We start from the raw sequence: 18715 nt of genomic DNA on the forward strand, positions 1-18715 counted from the left end.
AAAGAAGATGTGGCACATATATACAATGGAATATTACTCATCCATAAAAAGAAACGAAATTGAGTTATTTGTAATGAGGTGGATGGACCTAGAGGCTGCCATACAGAGAGAAGTCAGAAAGAGAAAAACAAATACCGTATGCTAACACATATATATGGAATCTAAAAACCAAACAAATAAAATGGTTCTGAAGAACCTAGGCACAGGACAGGAATAAAGACGCAGACGTAGAGAATGGACCTGAGGACATGGGGAGGGGGAAGGGTAAGCTGGGACGAAGTGAGAGAGTGGCATGGACATAAGTACACTACCAAATGGAAAACAGATAGCTAGTGGGAAGCAGCCGCATAGCACAGGGAGATCAGCTCCGTGCTTTGTGACCACCTAGAGGGGTGGGATAGAGAGGGTGGGAGGGAGACGCAAGAGAGAGGGGATATGGGGATATATGTATATGTAGAGCTGATTCACTCTGTTGTACAGAAGAAACTAACACAACATTGTAAAGCAATTATACTCCAATAAAGATATAAAAAAAGAGTGTGTGGCTCAAAAATTTGCTGAATGAATAGGTTTTGTTTTGCTACTTGTAATAATTACTATTGTGTTAAATAAGAAGAGCACTGAAAAGAAGAAAGGAAATGTATATAAATGCAAAGCGTGAGTAGGTGATACATATTAAAAGAAAAATAAAAGGTGACCACTTCTAAGATGTGTAAAGTTAACCAGGAACAGAAGAATTAACTAGGGAACCTCAGAGCCTCAAAGAAAATGGATATTCCTGTCTCCATTTATCATAAAGCACACACACACCACTTATAGAAAACAGAAGCGAAACAAAAATATAAAACCTTCTCCACCCTCCTGTCCTGCGGACCAAGCGTCATTCTTCTGGGCATATGGGGACATACAATTATTGCTACAAACAAAGCCTGTGTCTACCTCTCCACAGTCATTCTTCACCTCTGTACTGCAGTCTGCACACTACTGATACCGTCTCCATCATGTGTGCGTGTGTGTACACATACACATGTGTGCACATGTGTGTATGTGAGTGTGCATGTGTGTGTAATTCAGGTTTTGGCTTAAAATGCAAGCAAATCAAAAGCACACACCTTCTTTTCTATTGTCTTTTGAGTGCCAAGAAGACATATAAAAATAAGTAAATTTGGTTAAAGAAGTCAAGAGTCAGAGCTGAGCAAAATGAAGAGAGTGCAGGTGTCCCTGTGACAGAAGAGAAAGGATATTGGGAAGGGCAAGTCCAGAGACCTGAGAAGCAAAGTCACATGACCCTAACTCAGTTCATGAAAGAGGTTGCAAATATTAAACAGAGATGATGGGGAGGATGTTGACAACAAAAGGGCTGGTACAGAGAGGGGAATATATTGGAAAGTTGACAAGGACGAAGTAATGAATCAATAACACAAGATGAAGGATGACAGCCCAAAAGAATACAAGGGAGCCCCTAACGTGCAGTGAAGGGAAGCTGGCGAGGAACCCAACTTCCCCGGCAGAGATTAGTGACATACAAGAAAAGTAAACAGACCCCATCGTGGCATTTGGGCTGGAAGGGTGTCTGTGAGGGAAACACAAGGATGCTTAGTGCAGTGTTATAGCTGACAGTGGTGTCTAGTCTCTGCTTCTCCACCAATCTGTGACTCCCCTAATGGGAAAAGAAAGTCTACTGAACTATATCTTTTCAAATTCCATTTCAAAACAGCTTAAATGTTGTAAATGGAAATGAATGCCTTTTCTGTATCTGTATGAATTTGTTACTTGAAATTATGTACAAAATCCGCTGAATAATAAAAGAAGTCAATGCTCCTTCCCCCAAAGGGACTCTGATAAACAGCTGTATTTTCTTAAAAGCACTGAACATAAAGCAAATTTTCTTATTTGTCTTTAGATGTCGAGTTATTCATTAAATCAAAGATGCAATATAAATGTATAAACTGCTGTGACTGTTACCCATCTCTTAAATATCTCTCAAATCCATTTTCTTCTCTCCAAGTCTGATGCTGCTGTACTGATTTAGGTTCATATTGTCTCATGATTAAAATAAAGCCCTGAGGTCTCCGATCTTGTGCCCTTCCAATCTGTCCATCTGACTGTGGGCAGAACGGCCCCTAAGACATAATGTGCATCATAATGTCCTTCCCTCCCTCCCTGCCGGGCCCTACACTGACACCCTGGGCCACCAGCATCACAGTTAAACCCTCTACCTGCCATTCAGGGTTCCACTTATGTCTTTTTGAATCTAGCTTTATTATTATTAATAATAATAATAAAGAGAAGGAGGAGGAGGTGAAGGAGGAGGGAAGAAAAGGAAGAGATGGAGAAAGAGGGAGGAGCAAGGGGAGGAAGAGGAGGAAGGCGGTATTTGTCTTAGTATTTGGAAGACAACGTTTTAGGTGTTTTACACTGATTTTATACTCTTCACAACAACCTTCGAAGGTGGGTGCTGTTAACACGGTAAGGAAATACTGGGGCTCAAAGCCATTAGACGTTAAATGGTTGGGGTTTTTGGGGGGTTTTTTTTTTTGGTTTTTTTTTTTTTTTGCTGTACGCGGGCCTCTCACTGTTGTGGCCTCTCCCGTCGCGGGGCACAGGCTCCGCACGCGCAGGCTCAGCGGCCACGGCTCACGGGCCCAGCCGCTCCGTGGCATGTGGGATCTTCCCGGACCGCGGCACGAACCCGTCTCCCCTGCATCGGCAGGCGGACTCCCAACCACTGCGCCACCAGGGAAGCCCTAAATGGTTGTTTTTTGTATGCCACCTAGTCTGTGATATTTTGTTATAGCAGCCTGGACGAACTACATAAGACAACGTTCAAATGTCTTAAATCACTTCAATCCTGAGTTTAACACCAAAAGAATACTACTCTCTGAAGAGCTCAAATTAAAATTAGGTACTAAAATTATGTCAGCACAAAATGTATTTGAGAAAAAAAATAAACACTCACACACACATATATCCATATATCAAAGGATTCCAAGGAAAGCTGTCTTCCATGTTTAATCCTTTCAATGAAAACCCCAGGGATAAACGTTTGTGAGCATTTGCTAATAATTCCCATAATCTGTGGTTCACTAATCACCTACTACTTTTAGGGAATTTGGTCACAGGACTCCTCAAGAGTTTTACCTGAGAAACACAGATTGTTGAATGTGTTTACAATAAAATATATTAATAAATATCTGATTACTGTGTTAATTTTTACTGAATTTCTACTAGACTAGTTCGGCAAGAACAATTGTTTTAGAAACCTGCTTCTCCACTAAATTGAATCTTCTTGAGGAACTTTTTTGGTTTTATTTTTTCCAACTTTCTCCCTACATATCAGGTTCTCCTAATATATGCATATTAATATGATACACATTATAATACACATTATATTAATACATATAATTCTCCTAATATGCATTATATATAATGTTTTAATATAATATACATTAGGATAATTATATATGTTTATAAATAAACATATGTAAGTGAATGGACTTCTAGTATTCCTTTTAACTTGACATCCCTCAGTATTATAAATTGTAACATACGTTACTAAGAGACACAATGAACTTCCCACAATAATTACTTTCTATCAGCCGTTTTATGTTAACACTTGGTATAAACTGACACAAGGAACTTGGTTATATAATGGTCAAAGCAGATCTAAGACCAGGAAAGAGGATAAATCATCACGAGAGGGTTAATCTTTCAAAAAAAGAGGAGTTTACTAACTAATCTCTCATTGACTCATCAATTTGGAAACTGATTTTAGATTTCTATTCGATCTTATTTCTTAAAGTTTACAAAGCATGTCAAACAACAAATTTAAGGTGTACCAACAACTCTTCTTATCTAGAATTCTGTTAATGCTTCTAGCAGGAGTCACTCTGGAAACCTTTACATTAACTGTTCTTTTCTCTTATGCTCAATATGTAATATACCTTCATCACCATGAGCTTCATTGGGAAACCCCCTTATGTGGACTGTCTCCCAAGGAATCAAATTAAGCCTAATTATACTTAATGGCAATGGCTGCTGCTTAATTTGGATGGTAATTCTGCTTAATTGAGATGCCTTCAGGTGACTAAGTAGTGCTCTTGTAAGAAGATCAGTGTGTTAGTCTATCAACTGGAAGCCTTGGTTCTTTGAACATTTCACCAAAATAAAAAAAGGAAGGCAAAGAATTTTCTGAAGCAGTATAACACAAAATTCCTGAAATTTAATTTGTCAATTGTTACGTGTTCAGAGTCAATAAAATATATATGAAGTCTTTAGAAAAATCTATGTAAATGTACAAAAACATGAGAGAGAAAAGTGAACTTGTATAATGAGGAAGATGTATAAACCCAAACTGCATAAATTCATTATTCATTTGTCACTTTGCAGTTTGGCCAAGTTTAAAAATCAACTTCAAAACATCAAAGGACATATTTAATGAGTTTTAACTAATTTTAGTCCACTGGTGTCAGGTAAAACAGGATTATAATGGGATTTGAAACATTAGAAAAGCAAAAGATCAATCTGGTGATAACTGAAATCTCTTCCTTTGACCTTTTGCTTGTCTGCATGTGGTAGACATGACTGGTTACCCATAACCATTGGCCCTTTCTCTGGCTTCCAGATGGTTCTTTCCTCAGGCTGTCCATGATCTGGATTGTGGACATTTTACTCAATTGGACCAGAAGGGAAGCCTCTGGGAATTTCTAGACAATTCCTACCATTTCTAAGAAAGACATGCCACATTTCTTCATTGAACACTGAATGTGATGGTGTGGCAGCATTATGTGACCTGAGGGGGATATTATCACTGCTCTGGAGACCCGAACAGAAAAGAAAGGCAAACACCTGAGCCCTCAGCAAAGTTACTGAGTTCCTGAATTAAACCTGGAATCTCCCTGGCTCTGCATGAAATAGTTTTTCCCTAAAACTTCTGGCTTTTAGTCAGCTCTTCTATTATCTACAGCCAAGAATATCCTATTGACGCACTGAATAACCTATTATTTCACTTCCTTGTGGTTCTCCTCAAAGTGATAATGGAACAGATAGCTACAAAAGAAATAACTTCTTTAGGGAGGAAGAAAGCTCATGAAGAGGCTATCACAGAGCAGTGCAAAGAGCACGTGTGTTTTCATCCTGCAATAAGAGTAAGCAGCTGTGCAATCTTACCTTCCCTGGGTCTCAGCTTCCTCTCTGTCAGGTAAAGGGTTTAGACAATAGGAACTCTAAGTTTCCTTTATTTGCACAGAGATATCAATTATTCCAGTATATACAGTGTGGATGAAGAATGTCGCCTGCCGCATCAGTAAACAAAGGATGTTGTGGCCATCAAGCCACCAGCCTCCACACCGAGGGGATTCAGGTTGGAGAAAAACAGGATACTGGCCCTAGATAGTTGAGGTGCTGCATATCAAAGGAATGATTTCACGGAGCGCTAAATTCCTTAACTTGAGAGGTCTGGTTTTCTCTTATTAACAGTGATCTTTTGATGTTCGACTGCCTGTTTTTTTCCAAAACCTCCTTTATATCCTGGATCCTCCCATACCCCTTCAGAGCAGTCCCTGAGATCTGAGAGGCTGTCTCCTGGGCTTACGTCCTCAGTATGTCTGCCGAATAAAACTAATCCTCAACTTTTCAGCTGTGCTTTTTTTCAGTTGACAATTGGAAAGAAACAGAAACACAGATATACAGGCATATCTTCCATATAGGAAAATATTTATGATTATCCCATATGTAATCTGGATTTAAATGAATTTTTTAAATACTGGAAGGGAGTTAAACAAATCCCCTGACGATTTTTTTTTTTTTTTTTTGTGGTATGCGGGCCTCCCTCTGCTGTGGCCTCTCCCGTTGCGGAGGACAGGCTCCGGACGCGCAGGCTCAGCGGCCATGGCTCACGGGCCCAGCCGCTCCGCGGCATGTGGGATCCTCCCGGACCGGGGCGCGAACCTGGTTCCCCTACATCGGCAGGCGGACGCGCAACCGCGCGCAACCGCTGCGCCACCAGGGAAGCCCTCCCCTGACGATTTAGTTTGGACCCACTACTTTCTCTGCTGGAACACCAGGGTATCCCACTTCATCCATACAAGAGTTTAGTATGTTAAAACTCTACGTGGCACTTCTAGTTGCAAGATCACTATCATTCATGACAGTGGAGCCCAGTCCACCCTCTGGCTGGCCCTGAGAGAAAGATGATGCCACCATCAGGACTCTCTTTGGCTCTTTCTGTCTCCTCTGCATGATGTCACACACATCCCAGGTTTCAGCAGCTAAGGAAGCACCTGGGAATTCCGAATTGACCTCTACCAGGGAGACCCACTTGGAGATAGAGCAGGCACCTCACTCTCACTATGCCCAGAGCCAAACTCACCATCTCTTCCCATAAAAAGACTGGTTTCTGAGGCCCTTTCCCTGGTTCGAGGCAGGGAGAACTTAGAACCTACTGCTCCAATCTGGATCAGGAGAATAAAGAAGGGCATTATCATCAGTACTTATGCACGGACAGCGGATGTCCGCCAGGACTCCCCAGGAAACTAGACCCTGTGAAGCCCGGCATGGGCCCATTCTGGTCAGGGCTTCACCACACACCCCTAAGCCATTCTTGATTCCTCCTCCTCCCCCCACTTTACAGCATCTGCACTTGAAGCCATGTGGACACAATGTTAAGCAAGAGAATCAAAACCACCTGCCCATGGCTCCTCACCCCTTACTCCCCACCTTCCACCCGTCAGTCATCAAGTTTTGCTGAGTAGATATTAAAAGTTCTCATCACAAGAAAAAATATGTGTAACTGTGTGAGGTGATGGATGTTAACTAAACTTATTGTGGTAATCATTTAAAAACACATGCCAAATCATTATGTTGTACACCTTAAACTAATACAAGTTATATGTCAACTATTACATCACAATAAAACTGGGAAAAAAAGAGCATAAACATAGCCTCCAGAACCAGGAGGAGGCAAGCACACTGAGAACACTCACTAAGAATTAACTGAATCTAAAACTGGCTTTGCAACAAATGTAGACAGATACACACACAATGCAGCAGAAGATTTTCAATTAAAACAACAAAATGTAAGGGTGCATGACATTCACCAGGTTCTCGGTTGTAAACAGCTGCCCAGGCAGAGTGTTGATTTCATCAGGTACGCAGACCCGGAGGATGAGAGCCTTACCTTGTCTGGATCTGTTGTGGTGATGACCCACACACAGTGTGCATTGTCTTCGTACTGAACTGGGTAATTAGGGGAGGTAATGACACCACTGGGCCCACGCAGATTTGATCCACACGTTCTAGCTAGAAGTACATAGAGATGATATTATTTTCCACAGGATTTCATCTGTGTGATGAACACACAAGACATACATGGAACTTCAAGTTATGTATCTAGCATTTACTGTAATGAAAAGCTATTTGTGAACTCAAGTTGGCAAGTATATTTTGCTCAGCCTTCAGGACCCTTGCTTGGTATCTGCAACGTTTACCTGGAACTCTTTATTATGTTTCCCAAGGCACTGCCATTCACAGAATGACTTAATTACAATAGCACCATGGACAATGTCAAATCAAATGAGTCCATTTCAAGCACCCTTCTGACTCAGAGACAGTCTGTATAGACCTCTGGTTGCACCCAATGCAATAAGAATTCAGGAGACCGAGTTAGTGTCTCCACTATGCCCTTCACGACATGACCTTGAACCAGTAATCCCCACCCCCCACAGCTTCATCCTTTTAATTTTAAACAAGGATGGTGGAACAGATGATATTTAAATTTCCTCTCAAGTTTTACACTGTATCATTGTATTCTGTAACAAACTGTACCAATTTCCTTATAGCACAATGCAAATAAGAACTTAAAATACAGTTGAATTTGTGAAGAAAGAAAACAGAAACGGTGGCTCTAAAAGTAAAAAGAAAATACCTTAAAAATGAAAGACCAAGTAAATCACGGAAGTAACATAACCCAATAAGAATGACTAAGTTTTGAATATAAAAATATTTCAACTGACCTCCACTTTAAGAAAGAAGCCTTTAAAAAAATCAATACACAATTTTGTAAATCACATGTCAGCCTGAACTCCACTCTTAACGTTAATAATTTAAACTGGGTTTGAGAAAAGAGCAGAAGAAACTAATTTCACAAATAAGAACTAATACAAGAGAATCTCAGGTTCATTTTCCTAAGATATCATATCACACAAACTGATTAAACTGCTGTCCACTGAAGAGTAGATTTTATTCATAACCCACCCTTCCTTCCTTCCTTTTGTTGGCTGAGCAGGTCAGGTATTGTCCTAAGAGACTGAGCTACAAGAGAACAGGATTCTGACCCCCAAGGGCCAGGTTGTAGGGGAGGAGTCACAGAAACCTTTTAATGGGGAAATCCCTAACTGCCCTCTCTCTCTTCCATTTACATTGCTACAGCAATAATATCAATTATGCCTATTCCTAGTATTGTAATTGTCAATGTACAGATCTCTCTTTCCAACAAGGTTGTGGTTCCCTTGACCTTGGGAAAGCATCCTTCCCTCACTTATCTGTATATCCTCAGCACCATAGCTAATGTTGATAGCTGCTGACATAAAAAATGTGGGAAGCTGACTTTACACAACATTTCAGGTACTTGACATTTGCTATGAAAATAATTAGCTAAGAATTAATCTACTATACATTGATTAATAAAAACATATGAGTTAACTTTTAAAATATTGGCATTTGCTTTCCAGATGAAGAACACTTTTTAATAAATATGGATAAAGTGTCACCACCTGGTTTTCAAAACCCAGTAGGCGTGTCTTGGCTCCAAAGGTCATTGAACAGAGCAGAGGCCACAAGCACATACACCTGTGCTGTATGAGTTCCCTCTCCAGTGAGTCTGCTTTTAGCAACATGTTCTCGAGAGGATCATGAACTTCAGATACGAAATTTTCTTAAAGCCCTCTGATATTATGGGTATTAATTACAGAAACTTAGAAGAAAAGTTATCAATAAAATTTGAGTTATCATACCTTAGTGTTACCCTACTTTGTGAAATTTCACACTGAAGAGCTGATAGAAACATAAATAGAGTGTTACTCAATAAATATCTGTTGACTAGTTTTAAACTAATATTATCGAAGTGCCATCCTAAGCATTTCAAACTTCGAAAAAAGACATGTGAAGAATGTGTGCAGTGGGGAACTAATGTGTTACATTACCACGGACAATTTGTACTCATCCAATCATTAGCCCCAGCTGTCACTCTGCTGGAAAGTTCACCAAATCTGACAGCCCGTCAATGGCCCTGGGTCTTAGTTGTTTGCTTTGAAGCTTGACCTCAACTTGACTTTTTAAAATTGGTTCCCAGCTCTTCATGAAATTCATCTTACCCACTGTTTGGGGAGATAGGATTTGTAGTGATTCTATTTTTAGTGAGATAACTATTAGTAAAATTTACATAGGAAACCAGCACATTTTCTACATTTTCCTGCATACATGGTACTGTTTCACATAGAACAAGTTATGAATCCAGTCCCTTCTGAAGTATTTCGCACCAAAACTTGTCAAATTAATACAAAAAATATTTTTTCGTTTTCTTAGAATTATGACCCTATTTTTGCAGTACATTTTCCTAATAAATTAACTTTTTAACTCTTTTTTTCTACCCATACTTTTAATCAAGCCATCAAAATAATCAGCTGAAATGAAGTACGTGGGAATATTCAGGGCAGGGATTTTGTTTGTTTTGTTTTCCTCCCTGTATAACCTCAACAATTAGAACAATTCCTGGCATTCAATAGTTACCCCATAGATACTTGTTGATGTATTTTCTGAGTAGGTTGATAGCCTTAAATAATATGATTTAACTCTAATTATTTACTTCTAATCCTCTTTCTTGGGAAATTGTTGAAAATTTTAGCTAGTACCTCAGTCTTTGCCTTTCTAAGTCGTCCCCATTCTAATCATCTGCCTCTTCATCATGTGATCATCCTACCGTCATCACACCAATTACAATTCATTAGGTACTAGTTTCTTATATCAAGGCTTTCCTACTAGTCAGAGACAATTCTCAGATTTTCTACTGGCCCCAACTCAAAGTTCAACCATCTATGTGTAGAGTTGCTATCAGATAATAATAATGTTTCTTGAGTTATCCTGATTTCTGTGTTCCATTATCCAAATCCACATGGTGGCTGAAGTACAGACTGGACATTATCTTCTGTCTCCTGCAGATGATCTATTGCCTGGGGTTTTTCTCTGCCCTCTGGCTCTGCTGCAGGAAGGGTCGTACCAAGCTGCAATCTCTCTGAACTGTATAGTGGAGAGAGCAGAGTGAACTCTACCCCTTCCCCTGTAGCTGCTCAGACACAGAGAAAGCTTAGCGACCTGCTCTGATTATGATGAGCAATCTCACTGTGTCCTTGCAGATGGGGAACTACTTCCCACACAGTTGCTTCTGGATTAAACACACACTGGATTAGTCAACAAAGTATTTAATTAAGCAAATAATTAGGTAATTACAATATACTAGCGCCAAGCAAGTTTTTATAGCAAGATTTAAACGCATTCCCATAATGAAAAGGTATATACACATTTATATGTATTACAGTTGAATATCACTTTCTGCTCTGCAAAGGCTTTCCCCCTTGCCAAAACCTTTTTGGAAATATAACACCTAAAGTAAAGTAATTTACACTTAAATCTTAAAAATGCTTAATAAATGTTCTTTGATAACAACCACGACCTAATTGATGTATAGCTAATATCACTCATGTGACAGTGTTCTAAATTTGTAAACTCAAATTTTGCTTATATCTTACATGTTATTAAGATAAAAGCAGAATTCACAAAATGATCATTGGAAATATAGATCAAGAAGGAAAGTGGAAAGGGAGTATAAAACTAAGCAATTCTGAATGTCAATCTGTGCCATTTATCCATTTAATCACTGAATATTTATTATGTATAAAACATTTGTTTCACACAATTTATCTCATATAATTTGAAGTAGTAATTTATCTATTTATGTATAATCAGTTCCAGGAATCTTTACTGTTCTATAGTAACTACTTAACTAATCGAAATAGTTGAAGAGAATAATATTCTAATTGACCAAACTTAAATTAATAGGATATCTGGACTCACATCTGAAGCTTTTTTCAAGCACATTAAGAATTATACTGGATAGTGTATATCCTGTATGATTTAGAAGAAAACCACAGATTTTATGTCTATAACCAGAATGTCAACCAAAATGGAGAAAGTATGTCAGAGGTTAAGAGCTTGCTTTTCTTAATCACACCTGAGTTCTAGGCCTGGTTTATGAAGTTACTAGATGTCCTATCTTAAATTATTTCATTTTAAGCCTCTCAGGTTATCCACATAACAATCATAACTTCATCTATGAAAGCTGTAAGGACTGAAGGAAAGAATTCGAGTAAAGCCTTCAGCGCACTGTCCGACACACCACAGCACAGGGAGTGAGGAGATACACAGTACGTGCTTTGTCAGAGCTGGGCACTATTTCAGGCATCGAGGATACAGCAGAGAGAGAACAAAGTTAAGTTCCTTGACTTCCTCAGGCATTAAACACATGACCATCTAATTCAGGAGGATATTTGACCTTTACAGAAAAGCAGAGTCGGGGTTCAAAGCATATCTGGAAGAGGGTGGGCATGGAAGGGTTTGGATGAGACAACATCTGATGGCCAGTGTAGGATGGAGACCCATATGGCCACCTGGGGCAGAAGTGCTCCAAGCAGAAGGAAAACAAATGCAAGGGAGCTGTCACAAACTTCCCAGGCAGGTTCTAGGAACATAATTAGCACCAAATTAACATTAGCTTTCAGGTCATTTTATGTCAGTAGAATTTGAGAGGAGTGGTATAAAAATATATGGCTTTGTTATTTCCAGTAACTTAATAAAAAATAGAGAAAAACATGTTTTTCTCCCAACTGACATTCAAGTAAAGAGTATAAACCCTTAGAAGTCAAGAAGCGAAACCAGAAATTTATCCAAATTCACTGGAATTAAAGTAAAAGTTAAAAGTGTGAGAAATTAAGAGGTACAAACTTGCAGTCATGAAATAAATGAGTCACAGCATAGGGAATATAGTCAGCAATAATTTAATAACTTTTTATGGTGACATATTGTAAGCAGACTTATCATGCTGATCATTTTGTAATGTACAGAAATACTGAATCACTATAGTGTGTAACAGGAACTAACATGGTGTTGTAGGTGATTATACTTCAAAAACAAATAAATGAACAAACAAACTCATAGAAAAAGACATCAGATGTGTGGCTACAAAGGGGGAGAAGGGTGTGAGGGAGGAAGGTGGTCAAAAGGCACAAACTTCCAGTTATAAGATAAAAAAGTACCAGGGATGTGATGTGCAGTGTGATAAATACACTTAATACTCATGTCTCTTACATACGAACATTTCTAAGAGAGCAAACCCTGAGAGTTCTCAATATTTTTATATCTATCACAAGGAAATATTTTTTCTTTAAAACGTGTACGATTCTTTAAATCTCTGAGCTCATAGCTACCTGATATAATAATCAGTATTAAAATATAATCTTACAATTGGCTCTGGACCTTTAATCTGGTAGAATGAAGTCATCTTTCAGGTATAAATGGTCTTTTCACTACTACTTAAAAGGTCATTTCTGTATGGACAGAAACTATGAGTAGGGAAAAATAAACTGTAAAGTTCTTGGTAAGTGAAAAGTTAATAAGTTAAGGGTAATTCTGAGCTAACCTGACCTGGAATCCCAAGATAATAATAACTTTATTCTGTGACCCTTGGTAGCTCTAATTGGCTTCCATGTAACCACAGTTACAACTGCAAAAAACACTTCACTTTTCTTATGTGCCCTTTCAACTCAGAGAGCAACTAAAAATATTAATTCCACAGATCAAAGTGCATTAGCATTAAAAGAAATTCTCTCTACATATCCCCCCTAAATATTGATGGAATGAAATGCCAGCTGGAACATTTTACTTAAAAAAAAGAAGTATATCCTCTTCTTCGCTTTTTTGTTTGCTTATTTTAAAAATCTACTGCTGGGCTTCCCTGGTGGCGCAGTGGTTGAGAGTCCACCTGCCGATGCAGGGGACACGGGTTCGTGCCCCGGTCCGGGAAGATCCCACATGCCGCGGAGCGGCTGGGCCTGTGAGCCGTGGCCGCTGGGCCTGTGCGTCTGGAGCCTGTGCTCCGCAACGGGAGAGGACACAACAGTGAGAGGCCCGCGTACCACAAAAAAAAAAAAAAAAAAAAAAAAGAAAAATCTACTGCTAGTTAAAGACACTTACACAGTTTCAAACAGCTCATATTTTACCCTGTGAAAAATCATAATGGTTGTTTTCATATCCCTAAATGAAGTAAGCATAATTTCACACAAAATCACTTGTGTAATTACTGAGCTATGGCAACCATTCATCCCTGTGGTAACAGGAAGAAAAGGTAACATCTCCCATTCTCAGAGCTAATTAGCTAATGTAAGTAAGCATTGGCTTAGGACCCAGTGTCCAGATGTGAAAGATCACTCCTGACTCACTGCAATTTATCAAATGCCTCTATCAGATGTTTCTTCTGTGGAGAAGGCATGATAATTACTTAAGAGTTAGAGACCCTTCATGAAGACGGGAGCCTTGAGAATCAGTCCTTCCTTAACTGACTGAGCTAAAATCTCATAATGCGTGCAATGCTCAGACCAGAGGCATTTTACTGCACTGATAGATACTTAAATTTAGAACATGTGGCTGAGATGATCAATATAAGGGCTGCTTTAAAGGCTCAGAGTGCATCAGGAAAACCCAAGCCATGGTGCTCGCCTCTTGCATACAATGTATTACAGAGTAGCACAGAGGAGAAGATGAACTTGAAAAACTGCACTTGGTGTCTGGAACCTACTGACAGCTGAGTAAATATCCCTATGTTCTGTTTTGGGTAGCATTTGAAACATCATTATGTTTCATGTTATCCATTTCCCCCTACATTTTAGACAGCTAAAGCTATCTTTATAGAAATAGCCATAAAAGCTCCACCTAAAGAAAGTTTTTTTCAGCTCTTCTTTAATTGAGGAATCAGTCATTAAAAGCCAGTAGAGACACTATTTAAAGGAGGGAATGATGACAGACTCAGGGTTCCTAAATGCTGCCAACCTGGAAAATGTATGGGCTTTAATAGAAGAAAGTATGTTCTACACTGAGGGATGCCTGCCAGGAAACCACCCATGACTCATGGAGATCATTGCTTCCCTTCATACCCACAAGCCTGTTGAGTGCTGAGAAAACTGGAACTGGGCCGAGCTACACAGCCGGAGCGGCGCTGTCCATGGAAGCCGCTAGCACATCTGACTACTGGGCACTCGAAATGCCGCTGGTCTGAGCTGAGATGCGCTCTGAGCATAAAATGCTCGCTGGATTTCCAAGACACAATATGCATAAAAGAAAGAGAAAAAAGTAAAGCATCTCCCTATAATCTTTTTGACTATACATTAAAATATTTTTAATATTTTGGTTAAATAAATTATTGATATGTTATTAAAATTAACTGCACTTGCTTCTTTTCCTTTTCAAATCTGGCTACCAGATGTTTTTAAATTACATCTGTGGCTTGCATTTTATTTCTAGTGGAGAGCCCTGCTCTAGAGACTGCTCGAAGTGATCCTCTATTGGGTCAGCCTACAGATGCACTAAGACGTTTGACCAGCCATCTGTATATGTAATTGATCAGGTCACGGTACATGGTGATAACTTATGTTATATAAGACTCTGTCACCCAGACTAGAGGGAAGGGTGTTCCTGCTGGCTTTGCAGGAGGAAGCTGCCTCTTGTGAGAGGGCCATGAGGCCAGGAGGTGAGTACAGGGCAGAGAAAGGGAGTTGGGTGTTGAAGTGGAGGACAGGTTCCTTGCTTAACCATGATACTTACAGATGAGCCCTTTCCAGTCCAGAAAGTGGGATATTCATATACACACAGCTCCACCCTTTTTTTCATCCATACAGCTTACACATATAGTCCTGCACTGATACAAAAATGCCAAGGGACATGAGAGAGGGATGAATGATTCTCTAATTTATTTGCACTTTCCACTCATGAAAAGCTGCAGATGATACAGGGAAGCAAAAAAAAAAAAAAAAAAAAAAAAAGTGTCATTTATTCAGTGATTTATCCCACCTCTCCTTATAAAAATATACCCCCATGGCAAAGATCCCCTTAATGTCTATTCTCCTTTTCTTTCATAGAAATATAATTGTTTGGCATATACTTAACCACACAATAAAAAATATGTATGCTTCTAAGTCTCACAACAAGGTGAGAGTATCTGGCTGGATACTGGCCAGTGGGAACGAGCGGAAATGCGTCTGACGGTTTCTGCGACTCTCGTTAGCACACATCTGCTGAGTCTCTCCCTGCTTCTTCTGACCTCCTCCGTCCAGTCACCTGGAGTCTGGACACCACCGTGGACCATGAGGATGGAGGCGTGACCACAGTGAGGACACAGTGAGTCTTGAGGAAATTTTCACATCTGAAACAGACCTGCCATCCTTGTCCTGTACTGCCTAGCTCTTAACTTCTGTATAAGAGAGAAATCCACTTCCATCTGTTGTAAGCTTCTCTCGCATTTGGTTTCCTGTCACCTAATTGTTATCACCTAATTCTAAACAGTTTATCTCAAATTCTCCTATTTAGGAGATTTCAGGATTTTAATTTTTTTTGTTTAATGTCATACTACTCCAAATGCTCTAAAATACATATTTCTTTAAAACTGTGTTTTTAAAGATATTTTTTATTGTTCTCTAGACACAGTCTGCTATCGTTCTGTTATGCAGATTTAAAATAAACATCCTATAAGAAAACTCTTCCTTAATTATTTCTTGCTGCTATAGCTCATTATTTCAGGACGTTAAAAGTAATAAATTGAAAAAGAGCTAAAGGATTAGTCCATGAAAATGAAGGTACATCTAATTAAAGCAAAACAGCTGAGTTAACAGCTGGGAGGAGAAAAGAGATGAATGAAGTTGAGTGTGACAAAGAGAAGTAGAACCACACAACAGACAAAGACCCTGTGGGAGAGCTTTCTCTTCTAAAATGTTGAAGTAGGACATTAGAATCTATGGGAACAGGAAGTCAAACGACTCCTCCTCTAATTACCTCTAAAAGTGAGCCGTTGGTGGTCCAGGGGGATGGAGGGAACTGTCCCACCATTAGGCTGGATGGAGCAAGCACCTGAGTGTTTGACACCAAATCAGCGTATAAGCTGGGGCCAACGTGCTGGGAAATTGTTATGAGTGTAGATGAGATTTGGGCCAAAGTGAAAAAAAAAAAAAAGGAAAACTTCTGGATTAATAAATAAGGTAAGAATCAAATAATATCCTACTCAATGGTCCCTTTACGTTACTCTAAAATATCAATTTAAAGCAGATGCACATTTACCAGTTTTGTCCAGTGTGGGCTTTTAAAACAATGACATATGTTCCTGGTACAGAAGAGCAAGAAAAGCACTTAAAAATGAAAGCATATTTTTTCCTTAGGGCAAAGATAATACCTGTGGGCTTAGTCCTCTTTAGTAACTGGGGCATGAACATTACCACCCTGTCATGGGAATATGGATTTTGCTACAGTTCCTTTGAAAGCCTAATGATGTCACTTTAGTATTAGTGTACAAATAGTCTAGTGACCAAAAGGGGAGGGGCGCAGCCATACACATTTCCTGACCAGAGATAGGTGCTTCTCCAAGAAGGGAAACTTTTCATGGGAAAGGGCCACCTGCAACCAGACCACACGCCCACTCTGCCCTCGGGATGCATAGATGCTACAAAGCTGTATTTTCTACATGTAAAAAGCCACCAAGTTGTTATAGGTAAAGGTACACTATACTAAAGTCTGCAATCTAGTATTTTAGCTTTGATGAAACTAGCGATGTATTTTGCAACTACTTCATTTCACAGGATATAACTTAACACTGTTCATCTTGCATTGTACCTTTTTACAACTGGAACATTTTAAAATAAAAATGTATGAATCCATTCACTTGAAAAAGACTATAAAGAGGGATAAGATATTCTTATATATGAAAGTATATAAGAACATACTTTTTATTCCTTGTTCAACTTAGTACTTTTTTTTCTTCTTCCTTTAAAACTATCAATTTGCATAAATTATTTTATGGCCAAAATGCAAACAAAACAAAATACCTAGTTTTTCTTTTAATTTTATTGATTCTTCCTTAGTAAAATAGCCAAAACAGTTTTCTGCTGGGTTCACTATGGCTTCTATATTTCTGGTAGAATTCTTCACGTACTTCACAGAAGCAACAAATACATACTTTGACCTCACTGAAGAAGATGATGATAATGCAATATTTTGCTCTTCTATGTCCAAGATTAGTTTAATATGATTTAATAATAAAATGATGGCTTCAGATCATGCTAACAAACTCCCTTTATCACTGATACTATCAAAACCCAAGAATTCAACTTCACTACTATTGCAAAGTGAGAATTTTTAGATTTGCAGGGACATGCATAAAGTTTTCCAAAGCATCTGGTTATGGAACATATTTTCATACATATGCAAACTGTGTATATAGATAGATAGATACCAAGTTATATCAAGTATGTGTGTGTGTGTGTGTGTTTGAATGATTAGATTTGCTCATGTATTTCCTGAAATTTAAAAACCACAAATATCTTTGGAAATGTTTGCCTCCTAAAAAATTTCAAAAAATATTTCTTGTTTACCTACATCACTATGAAAGCATAAATCATCACCACATTTTGCTCTGCCTATACACAGTGCTTTGCACTTAAATCGTTCAGAAAAGCCTGCCAAATCTGAGGAAAGAGAACACCTGGGCAGACGCAACCATACGGGCCTTACCTCGGCAAATGGGCCGGTGGTCACTCCACGCAGCCAAAGTCTCCGTCACTCTCTGACACGTTATGCTCTTGGATCCCTGGAGCACGTAATTGTCCTCACAGGAGAACTGTACATTTGCACCAACCCTGAGCAATTACAAAACCAAAAATAACCCGAATTATTCATGGAAGACTTCTTAAAAAAATCACCACAGTGCTGCTACTGTGTTATGCTGTCAAAACAATATTAAACATTAAGTGATCCATTAGTAATTATTCACAGATACAACCCTCTAATGCAGCACAAGACCTGGGGTTCAAATTTCCGTTCTGCCAACTTCTGCTAAATAAATATACGATCCTTAAGGTATCTTCTCTAAAATTAAGACAATAACAAAGGTAGCAGGACCATATGTTGTGGATTAAGTAAGAAAATGCATGTGAAAGAAGTGAACCCTGGAAACAAAACAAAGTTGGATGCCACTCCACATGGATAAATATCTTACCAAAAAAAAGACTGAAAAAGCCTGGGTTAAGAAAATGTCTCAGTACACAGAAAGACAAGTGCTGTATGATTCCACTTACATGAGGTATCAAAAACAGTCAAATTTATAAAATCAAAGGTGGAATGGTGGTTGCCAGGGGCTGCGGGGAAGCGGGGAAGGGGGGAAATGGGAAGTTATTAATTCAAAGGTATAAAGTTTAAGTAATATAAATAATTTCTAGAGATCTGCTATAAATCATTGTACCTATAGTCAACAGTAATGTACACTTAAAAATTTTAAAGAGATAAATCTCATGTTAAGTGTTATCATCATCATCATCATCATCATAATCATTATAAAACTTGCTTGCAATGA

The 18715-nt window shown here is 38.9% G+C and overlaps 1 protein-coding gene across 1 annotated transcript in view; it reads right to left on the reverse strand.

Moving 5' to 3' along the window:
• Window positions 1-18715, reverse strand: part of CSMD1 (CUB and Sushi multiple domains 1) — a 611399-nt gene that overhangs the window by 494429 nt on the left and 98255 nt on the right. Inside the window, exons 4-5 of the mRNA XM_028481319.1 lie at window positions 17878-18002; window positions 7178-7299 (exon numbers count right to left, since the gene is read on the reverse strand). Coding sequence (XP_028337120.1) covers window positions 7178-7299; window positions 17878-18002 — 247 coding nt within the window. The remainder of the gene's footprint in view (window positions 1-7177; window positions 7300-17877; window positions 18003-18715) is intronic.

Source organism: Physeter macrocephalus, chromosome 20 (assembly GCF_002837175.3).
Source record: "Physeter macrocephalus isolate SW-GA chromosome 20, ASM283717v5, whole genome shotgun sequence".
NCBI lineage: Eukaryota > Metazoa > Chordata > Mammalia > Artiodactyla > Physeteridae > Physeter > Physeter macrocephalus.